We start from the raw sequence: 14,678 nt of genomic DNA, 5'->3' as shown, positions 1-14,678 counted from the left end.
TACTTCATACTTGTCTATAAATTTGTATCATCTGTTGTTAAATGTTTTTTCAATAATTTTAGAGCATTGGAGGAGTAATGAGACTGGTCTATAGCTAATGAATTGATGTTTGTCTCCTGTCTTGTACGGTAAATTGGTATTACTTTAGTTATTTCCATCTGGTCTGGGAATTTTCCTGTTTAGTTAATGGTTCTAATATTTCTATTACGGGGCAGCACGGTGCTACCGGGGCTTAGTACTGGTGTCTCATAATGGGAAGGTCCTGGGTTCGATTCCTGGGCTTGGGGTCTTTCTGAGTGGAGTTTGCATGTTCTACCCGTGACTGCGTGGGTTCCCTCTGGGTACTGCGGTTTCCTCTCACCTCCAAAGACATGCACCTGGGGATAGGCTGATTGGCAACACTAAATTGGCCCTAGTGTGTGAATGTGAGTGTGAATGTTGTCTGTCTATCTGTGTTGGCGACTTGTCCAGGGTGTAACTCGCTTTCACCCGAATGCAGCTGAGATGGGCTCAAGCCACCCCCACGACCTTGAAAAGGACAAGCGGTAGAAAATGGATGGATGGATATATATTTCTGTTGGCTTTTTTTTTTTTTAGCATTTTCATATCGATTCCGTCAAAATCAGTGGATGTTTTAGATTTGCTTTTGTTTACAATACCTCTTATTTCCTCTACTGTCATATAGCTTAGGAAAATTGGGTTGGGATTTCTGTCAGTCATTTTCATCATCATCAGATGTTGGATGTTTTTTTTTCTTCTAAGTTTTGTCCAATATTTATGAAATAGTCATTGAAGTCTCATGTTATCATTTTTCACGCCTCTATCTATAATGTATTGAGGATAGTCTGCTTTCTTATGACATTTCTTAATAATACTGTTTAAGATGTTCCATGTTGCTTTAATGTTACATTTATTTTAATTTACTGTTTTGTCATATTTTTTCCTACTTTTACGTAGAGTCTGTATTCAATTGTTTTTGTATGTTTTATATTTCTGTTTAGCATTTTTTGTTCTTTGCAAAATAAATTGTTTGTATAATGTGTTTTTCTTTGTACTAGCTTTCTGCAATGCTTTTGTAATCCATAGTGGTTCTTTCTTTCTTTCTCTTTTTTTTTAGTAACTAGTCTTAGTGGACAGTTTTTATTATATAGTGTGTATTCACTGTATAATAAAAGCTTTATTGACATCAGTTGTACTATATACATTTCTTTTAAATCATTCTTATTTGCTTATCAATCACAATCATTATGAAAGACATGATGGATGTTTGTTTTTTTAACGTATTCTAAATATTAAATCAATTTGATCAAAATTCCGCTTGCAATGTGGCATATGGGAGGGTTCAATTCTGCCTATAGAGCCCCTAAAAAACATATAAACACTTCCATTAGGGTTTTCTATACATGATGTAAGTATATGTGTAATGTACAAACCCTGTTTCCATTTGAGTTGGGAAATTGTGTTAGATGTAAATATAAACGGAATACAATGATTTGCAAATCATTTTCAACCCATATTCAGTTGAATATGCTACAAAGACAACATATTTGATGTTCAAACTGATAAACATTGTTTTTTTGCAAATAATCATTAACTTTAGAATTTGATGCCAGCAACACGTGATAAAGAAGTTGGGAAAGGTGGCAATAAATACTGATAAAGTTGAGGAATGCTCATCAAACACTTATTTGGAACATCCCACAGGTGAACAGGCAAATTGGGAACAGGTGGGTGCCATGATTGGGTATAAAAGTAGATTCCATGAAATGCTCAGTCATTCACAAACAAGGATGGGGCGAGGGTCACCACTTTGTCAACAAATGCGTGAGCAAATTGTTGAACAGTTTAAGAAAAAACATTCTCAACCAGCTATTGCAAGGAATTTAGGGATTTCACCATCTACGGTCCGTAATATCATCAAAGGGTTCAGAGAATCTGGAGAAATCACTGCACGTAAGCAGCTAAGCCTGTGACCTTCGATCCCTCAGGCTGTATTGCATCAACAAGCGACATCAGTGTGTAAAGGACATCACCACATGGGCTCAGGAACACTTCAGAAACCCACTGTCAGTAACTACAGTTGGTCGCTACATCTGTAAGTGCAAGTTAAAACTCTCCTATGCAAGGCAAAAACCGTTTATCAACAACACCCAGAAACGCCGTCAGCTTCGCTGGGCCTGAGCTCATCTAAGATGGACTGATACAAAGTGGAAAAGTGTTCTGTGGTCTGACGAGTCCACATTTCAAATTGTTTTTGGAAACTATGGACGTTGTGTCCTGAAAAGAACCATCCGGATTGTTATAGGCGCAAAGTTGAAAAGCCAGCAGCTGTGATGGTATGGGGGTGTATTAGTGCCCAAGACATGGGTAACTTACACATCTGTGAAGGCGCCATTAATGCTGAAAGGTACATACAGGTTTCGGAGCAACATATGTTGCCATCCAAGCAACGTTACCATGGATGCCTCTGCTTATTTCAGCAAGACAATGCCAAGCCACGTGTTACATCAACGTGGCTTCATAGTAAAAGAGTGCGGGTACTAGACTGGCCTGCCTGTAGTCCAGACCTGTCTCCCATTGAAAATGTGTGGCGCATTATGAAGCCTAAAGTACCACAACGGAGACCCCGGACTGTTGAACAACTTAAGCTGTACATCAAGCAAGAATGGGAAAGAATTCCACCTGAGAAAATTAAAAAATGTGTCTCCTCAGTTCCCAAACGTTTACTGAGTGTTGTTAAAAGGAAAGGCCATGTAACACAGTGGTGAACATGCCCTTTCCCAACTACTTTGGCACGTGTTGCAGCCATGAAATTCTAAGTTAATTATTATTTGCAAACAAAAAAAAAGTTTATGAGTTTGAACATCAAATATCTTGTCTTTGTCGTGCATTCAATTGAATATGGGTTGAAAATGATTTGCAAATCATTGTATTCCGTTTATATATACATCTAACACAATTTCCCAACTTATATGGAAACGGGGTTTGTAGTAATGAGCACATTTGTAATAACATTTAATATTTACGTATTTTAATCATTTTAAGCATACGCTGTGCAATTTCAAAAACGCATCAAAACGTTTGCTTTTTCTCTCATCAAGGAATTCTGCTCACTGCAGACTTTATGAGAGCCAACAAACATAATAAAACATCACTTACAGTACAAAGTCGGCTGTCATTAGGATGCAGACTGCTAGGATGTTCATATATTCCTATTTAGATTTTTTTAAAAATCATAATGCTCACAAAGAAACGGGGTGGGGTTGTGTGGGGAACAAGCACTTTTCGTGCCGTTCTCGCCAGTTCCAGGTCTAAATTGGCTAACGAAGTGTCCCAGCTTGTCGGATTACCTACTCAGATGTCTCATGTCCAGGTGAGATGCATGATTTATGATCTAGAACAGTGTTTCCCATAAACTGCCAAGATACCTTTGGCGGTGGGGACGTGGCTATGGGTGTGGCTATGGCCGTGGTCACCATGACATCATCGAGTAATTTGCATAATTTACTACAATGATATGATTTTCTCTAAAAAGGCTAAAAAAATGTATACTTACTAATTAATAATAACAGTTTTGTTTTAAATGTCCATCCATCCATCCATCCATCCATTTTACAATATAATTACAACACTTTATGTACATATTTATATACAGATTTGAACAATAAGTTAATCACTGAAATATATATATATTAATTGTGGTTCTTACAAAAAATATATCTTATAAAAATATGAAAGCTGAAATGTCTCTTAAAGCTCTGCCCCTTTAATTAGTGCATACTAAATAATTTAACTTTAGCCTACTACTACAACCATATTATTTACCAGCAACATAAAGTGAAACAGAGGCTGAGGTGTCCTGCCAGTCAGTAACAAATAAACAGAAAACAGTAGTGGTGGTAGATAGAGACAAACTTCATCAAACATCTGATCCACTGAACAAAGAGCTCCAAAAATCTTGATCCTGCACTTCTCTTTTGTAAAGTAAATTTGAACAGCCGATATGGGCATCTACATCAACTATATGATTTGCCTGAGAAGCTGAACAGGACAAAAAATAAAATAAAAAATAAAAAAAATAAAAAAATAAAATTTTTGTGGCGGCCTTAATTCTTTCGTGGCGGGCCGCCACAAATAAATGAATGTGTGGGAAACACTGTAGAATAAACTTACATGGAGCAAGGAAGCCAGGAAACAGCAGATCCCTCGATGATCTAAACTTAGGGAAACACGGAAGCGATTATGTCGCCGCTATACAAAGTTTGTCTGCATTAGCACTTATAATAACAATATCACTAATACTTGGTTAATATTCAAGTTACAAAATGTAAATAGAGTATTGTTAGCACTTTTGGTTATTTATGGTAATTTATAGGATTGTATGGGTGGAATAGCGGAGCTCCCATTGGCTTTGCGGTAAGAGGACTTTTATTTCTGTTTATTTAATATTTAGAATGCATTAAAAAAAAAATCCATCCATCGTCATGTCTTTCATAATGATTGTGAATCATAGGCAACATTCCAAAAAAAGTGCATTAATTATTTTCGCTGTGTGTCATTTTTTGTAGGATGTATTAATTTATTTTTTCCTCTCTCTACAGTTCTCATTTTATATTGTGAAGACCGGAAGATTATCAGTGCAATATGATGATTGAGTGCAATGATGCAATATGTTACCGCATACGCCAGCGGCCAAATTAGTAGCATTTCCAACCCGTTTTGAAATGCTTCTATTACCACACAAAATGCATGGTGGTCGTTGTACTGTGTATGTGCCATCACTGCATGTTTTTGTTAAATTGTATTTCACTTAATATGAGCTTCGAGGAGGAGACAGCTTCCCCCAGTCTGTGTGGCTACAGTCTGTACTAAGAAAGGCACACAGAAATGTTGTGATTGGAGAAAATGCTGTAGGCTGGATCTCCCTAATCCTTGCTGTCATATCAGTGTCAGGATGGCTAGGAGGCTATGCTCACACACACACCCACACACACACACGCACGCACGCACGCACGCACGCACGCACGCACGCACGCACGCACGCACGCACGCACGCACGCACGCACGCACACGCACACACAAACCCACAAGGTAGTAGCAGTCACTACAATATGTCAGCAATTATGACTATAACAGAAATAACAGTGCTATGAAATACCCGACTACACGCAAGTAATAACCTAGGTGTACATTTTTGTTACTTGCCACTTGTCTCTATATGACATAGTTTGTGTACAAAAATGTATCGGATTTGTTATTTGTTAGGTTGTGAGGGAAGGGAAGGGTGTCCTTTCATAGGGCCTGCTGGGTTCATGCAATGGATATGTGAATTGGAGCTGGAGGGCTACATTATGGAGACACACACAGAGATGGAGGGGGTTGTGAATAGACCCATGCTGTAAAAAAGGAAAGGGTGGCAGTGGTGTGGATCGGCTGTGTGGCAACCATGTAGTGCAGCTGGCCCCAACACACACGGAAGAGCTGGAAGCACGAGTGTTCTTCTCTTTAAAAAGGCTTTGATTGATAAAAAAAAAAAAAGAGCCCATACTGATAAGCGAGTGGATTTTAGACATGTATAGATTCAAAAATATACTTGTTTTGAACTGGATGGTGGAATTATTTTTATAAGTATACATAAATAAGAGAGAAAATAAGTTAGTTTTCATACTACTTTGTTTCAGTTCTACTGTACTATATTAGAGTTCAATTGCCAGGATCTATTCAAATTGTAATTTCGCAGTTTATGAGCATGGATGTCTCTTTTCTCTTGCAAATGACACTGCTAATGACCCGTTGCACATGTACCGTCTGATTTCTTCCTAGAATATAACGGGGCATTGGGACTTGTGTCTTGTATTTGCTTCTTTAAAAACAAATACAGTCTGTCTATCAACACAGTCAGTGAGGAATTGATACAATCATTAGGTGCGGCAAAAATAATCGACATACATACAATAAGCAGACCCTTGTGAATTTTGGGATGCTGCAATTATGCCACTTCATTCATATTCAACAAACACCCGCAAAATATGCATGACATTCCAACTTAGTCCAATCCCTGCATAAGTAATATTATATCAGATTGTAGTTTTTATAACCCTTTGCGTTCATATTTCGCAGTGTTTGTTGCATTTTGCTTGATTGTAAAACATGTTGATCAAAGAAGTTGTCTAAGAAGTAAAAGATGAGCGATGTTCATATGTTGTTTATGTTCGTTCAGTGTTTTATTGTTCATAGTTAATATTAGGACACATTGGGACACAGATTTGGTAAAGACCAGACAAACGAGGCAGCTTTTCAGCCGATTGCCAATAAGTTCAAAAAGGAAAGTATGATCAGATCAGAACATCTGTAGTTGGAATACAAACATTTTCATTTTTATTTTATTAATTTTTTTATTTTAGCGTGTGACTTGTAGAAGGGTGGACTAGCAAAGTAAGATTTTTCATTGTACGGCAAACTGTTTAACTGTACATATGACAATAAACAATCTTGAATCTTGAAAATGTTTTCTGGTATTTTCTGAAATGGATCCTTCAGGAACACCACTAGTATAACTAAAGAAAATAAAGAAATGACTACTGACTGCATCTGAAGTAAACAAGCTACAGCAACACCTTAGTTACATAAATCACATTGGAAAAAAACGTATAACTGCCAAAAAGGAGATAACTTTAAAAGGGTGCCTTGAGGAACGCCTCAATTATGTAATTCACAAATTTGGACCCCGGTGTTTTGTTTTCAAGCAAGGTTAAAATGTCAATGCAAGGGTCTGCCAATGTGTTTACAATGGTCCAAGTTCCTCTATACAACAGGAGCACTCTTGTGTTTTAGGAATTTTCTGCAAAATGGTTTGTCTCTGAACTGAACCTGAATCTGGGTATGGTGTCATTCACGGGCCGCCTGTGGCTGTCAATGTTCATGTGCGCTGCACAGGAGTTTAAAGGCCTACTGAAACCCACTACTACCGACCACGCAGTCTGATAGTTTATATATCAATGATGAAATCTTAACATTGCAACACATGCCAATACAGCCGGGTTAACTTATAAAGTGCAATTTAAAAATTCCCGCCACACTTCCGGTTGAAAAACTCCTTTGGATATGATTTATGCGCGTGACGTCACAAAATCCACAGAAGTGGTTGGACCCCATCGGACCCGATACAAAAACCTCTTGTTTTCTTCGACAAAATTCCACAGTATTCTGGACATCTGTGTTGGTGAATCTTTTGCAATTTGTTTAATGAACAATGGAGGCTGCAAAGAAAAACGTTGTAGGTGGGATCGATTGGTGTATTAGCGGCTAAGTACAATACTTACAGCAACACAACAAGGACTACTTACTTAGCAGACGCCTAGCCGATGCTTGCCGCCAAACCCACGGATGAAGTACTTCGTCGCGCCGTCGATCGCTGGAACGCAGGTGAGCACGGCTGTTGATGGGAAGATGAGGGCTGGCTGGCGTAGGTGGAGCGCTAATGTTTTTATCATAGTTCTGTGAGGTCCGGTTGCTAAGTTGCTAAATTAGCCTTAGCGTCGTTAGCAACAGCATTGTTAAGCCTTACCAGGCTGAGAATTTTTAACCGTGTAGTTACATGTACATGTTTTAATAGTATTGTTGATCTTCTATCTATCCTTCCAGTCAGGGATTTATTTATTTTGTTTCTATCTGCATTTGAGACAGATGCTATCACGTTAGCTCATGCTACAGAGGTTCGTCGATGATGGGTGTCCTTCGTCGCGCCGTCGATCGCTGGAACGCAGGTGAGCACGGCTGTTGATGTAACCGTGGAGTTACATGTACATGGTTTAATAGTATTGTTGATCTTCTGTCTATCCTTCCAGTTAGGGGTTTATTTCTTTTGTTTCTATCTTCATTTGAGAACGATGCTATCACGTTAGCTCAGTAGCTAAGAGTGTCACTGATGTATTGTCGTGGAGATAAAAGTCACTTTAAATGTCCATTTCGCATGCTCGACTCTCATTTTCAAGAGGATATAGTATCCGAGGTGGTTTAAAATACAAATCCGTGATCCACAATAGAAAAAGGAGAGAGTGTGGAATCCAATGAGCCAGCTTGTACCTAAGTTACGGTCAGAGCGAAAAAAGATACATCCATCACTGCCTCTCTAGTCCTTCACTGTAACGTTCCTCATCTACAAATCTTTCATCCTCGCTCAAATTAATGGGGTAATCGTCGCTTTGTCGCTCCGAATCTCTCTCGCTCCATTATAAACAAAGGAAAATTGTGAGGAATATTACCTCCTGTGACGTCACGCTACTTCCGGTACAGGCAAGGCTTTTTTTATCAGCGAGCAAAAGTTGCGAACTTTATCGTCGATTTTCTCTACTAAATCCTTTCAGCAAAAATATGGCAATATCGCGAAATGATCAAGTATGACACATAGAATGGATCTGCTATTCCCGTTTAAATTAAAAAAAATAATTTCAGTAGGCCTTTAATATGCAAATAAAGCATATTTTGTTAGATTTGTTGAAATCCTGTCCTTTTGGGGTTTAGATTACAGATAACACCAAAAACATTGTGAACAAATTTGTAAAATCTCAAGATGAAGTAATGTTAGTGAGGAAAATAAGCCTCAAAACATTGCAACTTTTGCTGCAACTTTTTAAACAATCTGCCCTTTTAGGCCTCGTGAAATACTATAGGGACTGAATAAAAGTAGAACATATTTTTTCAAACAGAAAAGGCTAGCCATTGTCATAAAGTTTCTTACAGAGTAATGACCCTCATGGTGAAATTGTTGTTCCAGGCATCTGAACTGCGCCGTCAGACCATGTTGTCATGGAGAGGTCCTGACCTCTTAATAGACTGGCTGCTCTGTGTGTGATTGGGCTATGGAAAACCAGGCCTCGAAAAACCTGGCCGAGCTTTTTTAAGATGTGGGTTCAAGCGTAGTAGCACACCTTGGGCTTGTTCAGCTCTAGGGGTACGAGAAAGGTTGTTAAAATGTCACTAGCAAAACCCAAACCTAACCACAAATATAGTGCTGCGCCAGCTGAGAAAGAGTTATTTGTAAATGTCTCAGATGCCCTGAGGCTATGGTGTGTGTAGCAAATTGTGCAGTTGTGACTGTGTGTGATGACTGTAATTGTGAGCAATGCAACACCAAACAAGACATTTGCAATCTTATGATATCAAGCTCACCGGCCACAAGCTGCTAAATGATCAATAAATTAGTAGCTGCCAACCCAGACGTCAACAAGATTAAAATGTTTTGTGTGTGTATGTCTCCTTGTAAATGGGTGCTAGATTTTGTATTTAGTACCCATATTGTAATGACATAAGTATAATGACATTAAAAGCAAAATATTTAATTTCTTATTTACTTTTAATTTTAGTGGATGTGCTATTTTTTTTGTTTTCCATACATTAATTTATTTGTGGTGGGCTGCCACAAACATATTTGGGCGCTAGCTGCTGACCACACAAAATCATATAATGGGTTATTTCTCTAAATGAGAATAGGAAGACGTAGTAGGAGAGATCAATGTTGTCAACTTTGTCGCAAATTTAGCGTGTAGTCATTACTTTTTTGGTGTTATTGGTAGGGATTGTATATGGAAAACCGGTTCTGAAAAAGAACTGGTTGCCAGTGTATCGATTCCTTGGAATCGCTTACCATTTTGTCCAACGATTCTCTTAACGATTCTTGCGGGTGGGAATGACGCAATATGCGTCGTGACGTCAAACAACATAGCGCCCAGGGCGGCAGAAAAGCTCCATGGTCTTTTTAAAAGAAAAGATTGCAACAGCAATACTTTTAATAATTGCAAGGCTGCTATTTCATCAAGAGCATGATATACCAGCAAGATGCTAAAACAATTGAACACACAACATGCAAAAACAATAAACGAATGCCGCTTTTTTGAACCGCTCCAATGTAATTCTAGCAGCAGTTCCATGGCGTAATACAACAGATACTAACATAACACCACCTATAATGTTTGTGCTATTATTTGTTAAAGTGAAATGAATGCCTTCTCATTTAAGTGAGAATGACGAGAGAGATATTTTGACTGGCTGCAAGGTAGGCAGTACTAGCTCCAGTTCACATCTGCTGCGAGACGAATGTCACCGATCAGTTACTAAGTTTGTGGTCAAAAGCTTGCAGCTATTTGCCACAGTAGACACTCCTTTTATTCGGTAGGTGAATGTTCAATTGAAGTCTGAGAAAAGTTGCATGTTTTCCTTGCAACAAATTCTCACTCAGTCATTCCCTTTATACAGTTGAAACTCAAAAAAACCTGAATATCGTGCAAAAGTCCATTCATGTCAGCAATTCAACTACAAATGTGAAACTAACATGATATTAACTCACTGCATGTGAAGTGAGATGTCAAGCCTTTATTTACATATCTCACTTTGCATGTAATATCACATGGTTGTTATATTCTTGTGTAATTTCCACATATGATTTATTTAGTTAAATTCTACAGAAGAATATATATTTCTTATATCTATTTACATTTCTATGCTACATATGTGCCTCTTAAAACCTCACTCTAGGCTTTGTAAGGTAATGTCACCTCTAAACTACAAATTGATGCTGATGCTGAAATAATCGATAAGAGAACCGATAAAAAAAAAAAAAACAATCGTTAAGCAGAATTGGAACGGGAAAAATCTCATCAACTCCCATGCCTCGTTATCGGAGACATGAAAGCAACGTATTGCACGTCAACGAGCAGCGGGTGCTGCTGTGGTCCCCTCCCCCATCTCAAAACACTTAAGAGTTGGCAAGAGCTGTCTTGTTTGTGACAGAAAAAATAAAATAAAAAAAGAACACAACAGATGAAAGTTAATTTGTAACAAAACATATTTGCTTTGCTTTTCTTTTTTTTTTTGCTATGTTCACACTGCAGGGTCAAATGTTAAATTCAGATTTTTTGTCTAATCGTATCTTTTTAGTGGCGGTTTACATTACAAAAAAAATTTGATTTCTAATATGAATGCAATCTGACCCGCATGCGGACATGACGTTGCACGCACTGCGATGTTTACTGAAGTAAACAAGGCTTAAACACTAGTTGGTCTGAGTCCTGGTGCATTTGTGGCAATATCAAGGATTTTGTACAATCAAACTCAACATTTTCTGAACCAAATTATTGCGCGTAAAAGATTAAGAAGGAAGAGGACAAGTATTTTCACAGTTTTACAGGATAATTTGATTCAATGTCTGCAACTTTTGGTCGCTAATAAAACAAAGCCTTGCCTATACTGGGAGTAGCGTGACGTCAGAAGAGGAAAGGCTGCTCACATTTCCCTATTGTTTACAATGCAGCGAGAGAGATTCGGACCGAGAAAGCGACGATTACCCCATTCATTTGAGCGAGGATGAAAGATTTGTGGATGAGGAACGTTAGAGTGAAGGATTACAGTGCAGTGCAGGACGTATCTTTTTTCGCTCTGACCGTAACTTAGGTACAAGGGTTCATTGGATTCCACACTTTCTCCTTTTTCTATTGTGGATCACGGATTTGTATTTTAAACCACCTCGGATACTATATCCTCTTGAAAATGAGAGTCGAGAACGTGAAATGGACATTCACAGTGACTTTTATCTCCACGACAATACATTGGTGAAGCACTTTAGCTACTGAGCTAACGTGATAGTATCAAGCTTAACTGCATATAGAAACAAAACAAATAAGCCCCTGACTGGAAGGATAGACAGAAGATCAACAATACTACCAAACTCTGGACATGTAACTACACGGTTAATGCTTTCCAGCTTGGCGAAGCTTAGCAATGCTGTTGCTAACGACGCCATTGAAGCTAACTTAGCTACGGAACCTCGACAGAGCTATGCTAAAAACATTAGCTCTGCACCTACGCCAGCTCTCATCTGCTCATCACGACCCGTGCTCACCTGCGCTCCTGTGATCGACGGTACGACGAAGGACTTCACCCGATCACTGATGCGGTCGGCGGCCCGGAGACGGAGGAAGTCAAGGTGAGGTCGGCGGCTAGCGCGTCTGCTATCCATCTCAAAGTCCTCCTGGTTGTGTTGCTGTAGTCCGCCGCCAATACACCGATCCCACCTACAACTTTTTTCTTTGCAGTCTCCATTGTTCATTAAACAAATTGCAAAAGATTCACCAACACAGATGTCCAGAATACTGTGGAATTTTGAGATGAAAACAGCTTTTTGTATTGGATTCAATGGGCTCCGAATACTTCCGTTTCAACGATTGACGTCACGCGCATACATTATCATACACAGATGTTTTCAACCGGAAGTTTAGCGGGAAATTTAAAATTGCACTTTATAAGTTAACCCGGCCGTATTGGCATGTGTTGCATTGTTAAGATTTCATCATTGATATATAAACTATCAGACTGCGTGGTTGGTAGTAGTGGGTTTCAGTAGGCCTTTAAAAATGATTTATAGGATCAAAAATTGACATCAACCATGTAGTTGCCAATCGGTTTAAGATCCATCAGATGTGAAATAATTACAGACAAATCACCTGCTCGGATATCCTGCCAATAGAAAGCAATTGTTTACACTTAAACCTTTTCAATAAGGACGGCCGTTCAATTACTTTGAACTCAATTAGCATAATGTTGTCACTGAGCCCAGACAATGTGCATTAATATGCTCCACATCATCCTAGCCATCACTGTCATTGTTCCCTCTTTGCCTCTCTCCTTCATATTCCCCCAGTTCCATTCATTTGGTGCAGCTATTAATAGCCTGACCACCCGCCTATCAATACCGTACTCCAGCAAGACAGAGGAGGTGGGTGTGTACCAGTCAGTGAATTGAGAATAAATCATCTGAAATAAAAAGGCTTGGCCTTATGTAAGAATGGAAAAACGGATGAAGAGAAAGACTGTGTCACAAAACAAAACCATGAAAAGATTGGGATCTTTGTGTCAAGGAAAAAAATGATCAAATAGTATAAAGCGGTCTGGAGAAAAAAAGAAACAATAAGACAGAAATTCTTATGCAATTTAACAGATAGAGTTATAAACGGGAGTAACAAGCTGAGGAAGATAAGGACAGACATACACAGCAGGTGAACCACAACTAAAACATGTGACACAGGAAGGAGAGAAATCTGCCAGCTTGCCTGGTGTTTACAAGGATTCCCCCACCTTAATCCTTCCTTCAATGACAACATCATTTATGGGTCCATCATTTTTACTCTCCCCATCTTTCTAACCAGACTATTCCTGCCTTCATCCCTTGTGCTTTTCGATTGTGGTAGGTAGATTTACCCATCTCTCTGCGTGACAGAGAAAGACTAGAGTATATAACCCATAAAATCACAGATCTTTGTCCTCTTTGTGTGTTTATATCACTTCCTCCCACAGCTGCTGCTACCTCTTGCAGCAAGCTGATTAACTAATCTCCCACTCAAAAACACACCTCATACACCTTCTTTCCAATATTTAAGATGTAATACTTAAAACGGGGGCACTTTTAAAAAAAACAATTCTCAATAGATTATCAATTCGAAGGAACTTTATAATAATAACACCTTACACGTTAGGCTGAGTCATTGTTTTTGTTAAATATTAAATCGTAAAAACCTGTAGGTGTATTTGGAAAAACCACGGGCTGTCTTTCCATGTTGTCCGGGCATACATACGCCGGCAAGCCAAAATGAACTTTTTAAAAGAAAATACCCCGTCTTGGTCTGTCATTCATTTACCTTAGTGATGAGGATGCGATAGTGCTCAAGCAGGTCGTGGTTGTCATGGCAACCGGCCAGCAGCTGCCATACTTCAGCCCTCAGTGGCTCAGGAATGCCGCTGCGGACCAATGGGTGCAAACCCTTTGGACGACTGGACAGGTTCCCATGCCTAACACACAGTAGTATTATTATAAATAGCACAGTGAAACAGCATTATTAATTCCTTGCTCTAAATGTATTGCAACCCAAACTGGATTACCAATTAGGCATAACGAATAAACATATATATGGTACAGCTGGATTTACTGGGTGAACTAATTGGATTAGTGCATATGGTTTCAGTTTGTGTGATTGAAGGGAAGTCATATAACTCATCAAAGGAAGACAAAATTGGCATACCGCGATGCCATACATCAACAAGAATTAGCTTTTGCAACAATAAATGGCATTTACACCCAATACTCAAATCATTTTTTACAAGTGATTCTGTTTTTTTCATTAGAGTAACTTTAATACCAACTACAACATGATAGCATAACAACCAGTGAAATTTAACAGGGCTATCTGGATGGAAGAATATGTTGGTTATGGTTATGGTGAGTTTATTTCAAACATGCATACAATTCTGATACGATTTATCACATGTATCTAGTATCCATTAAAGCATGTCTAAAAAGGAGTAGGAAGAAGTAGAGCTTACTTAAAGCTACCCCTTTTAGTTTCATAGCAATTTCTAAAACATTCATTTGTACTTAATCTCTAACCAAATGGTAAATGGGTTATACTTGTATAGCGCATTTCTACCTTCAAGGTACTCAAAGCGCTTTGACACTATTTCCACATTCACTCACACATTTACACACTGATGGCGAGAGCTGCCATGCAAGGCACTAACCACGACCCATCAGGAGCAAGGGTGAAGTGTCTTGCTGAAGGACACAACAGACGTGACTAAGTTGGTAGAAGATGGGGATCGAACCAGGAACCCTCAGGTTGCTGGCACGGCCA

At 38.8% G+C, this 14,678-nt stretch overlaps 1 protein-coding gene across 1 annotated transcript in view; it reads right to left on the bottom strand.

The window, feature by feature from the left end:
• The window catches only part of rabgap1l (RAB GTPase activating protein 1-like), a 239,380-nt gene that overhangs the window by 157,779 nt on the left and 66,923 nt on the right, over positions 1-14,678 (bottom strand). Inside the window, exon 13 of the mRNA XM_062028422.1 lies at positions 13,689-13,839. Within this exon, the coding sequence (XP_061884406.1) occupies positions 13,689-13,839 (151 nt within the window). The remainder of the gene's footprint in view (positions 1-13,688; positions 13,840-14,678) is intronic.

This window comes from Entelurus aequoreus, linkage group LG19 (assembly GCF_033978785.1).
Source record: "Entelurus aequoreus isolate RoL-2023_Sb linkage group LG19, RoL_Eaeq_v1.1, whole genome shotgun sequence".
In the NCBI taxonomy this organism is placed as follows: Eukaryota; Metazoa; Chordata; class Actinopteri; order Syngnathiformes; family Syngnathidae; genus Entelurus; species Entelurus aequoreus.
This window is presented reverse-complemented; position numbering and strand designations above follow the sequence as displayed.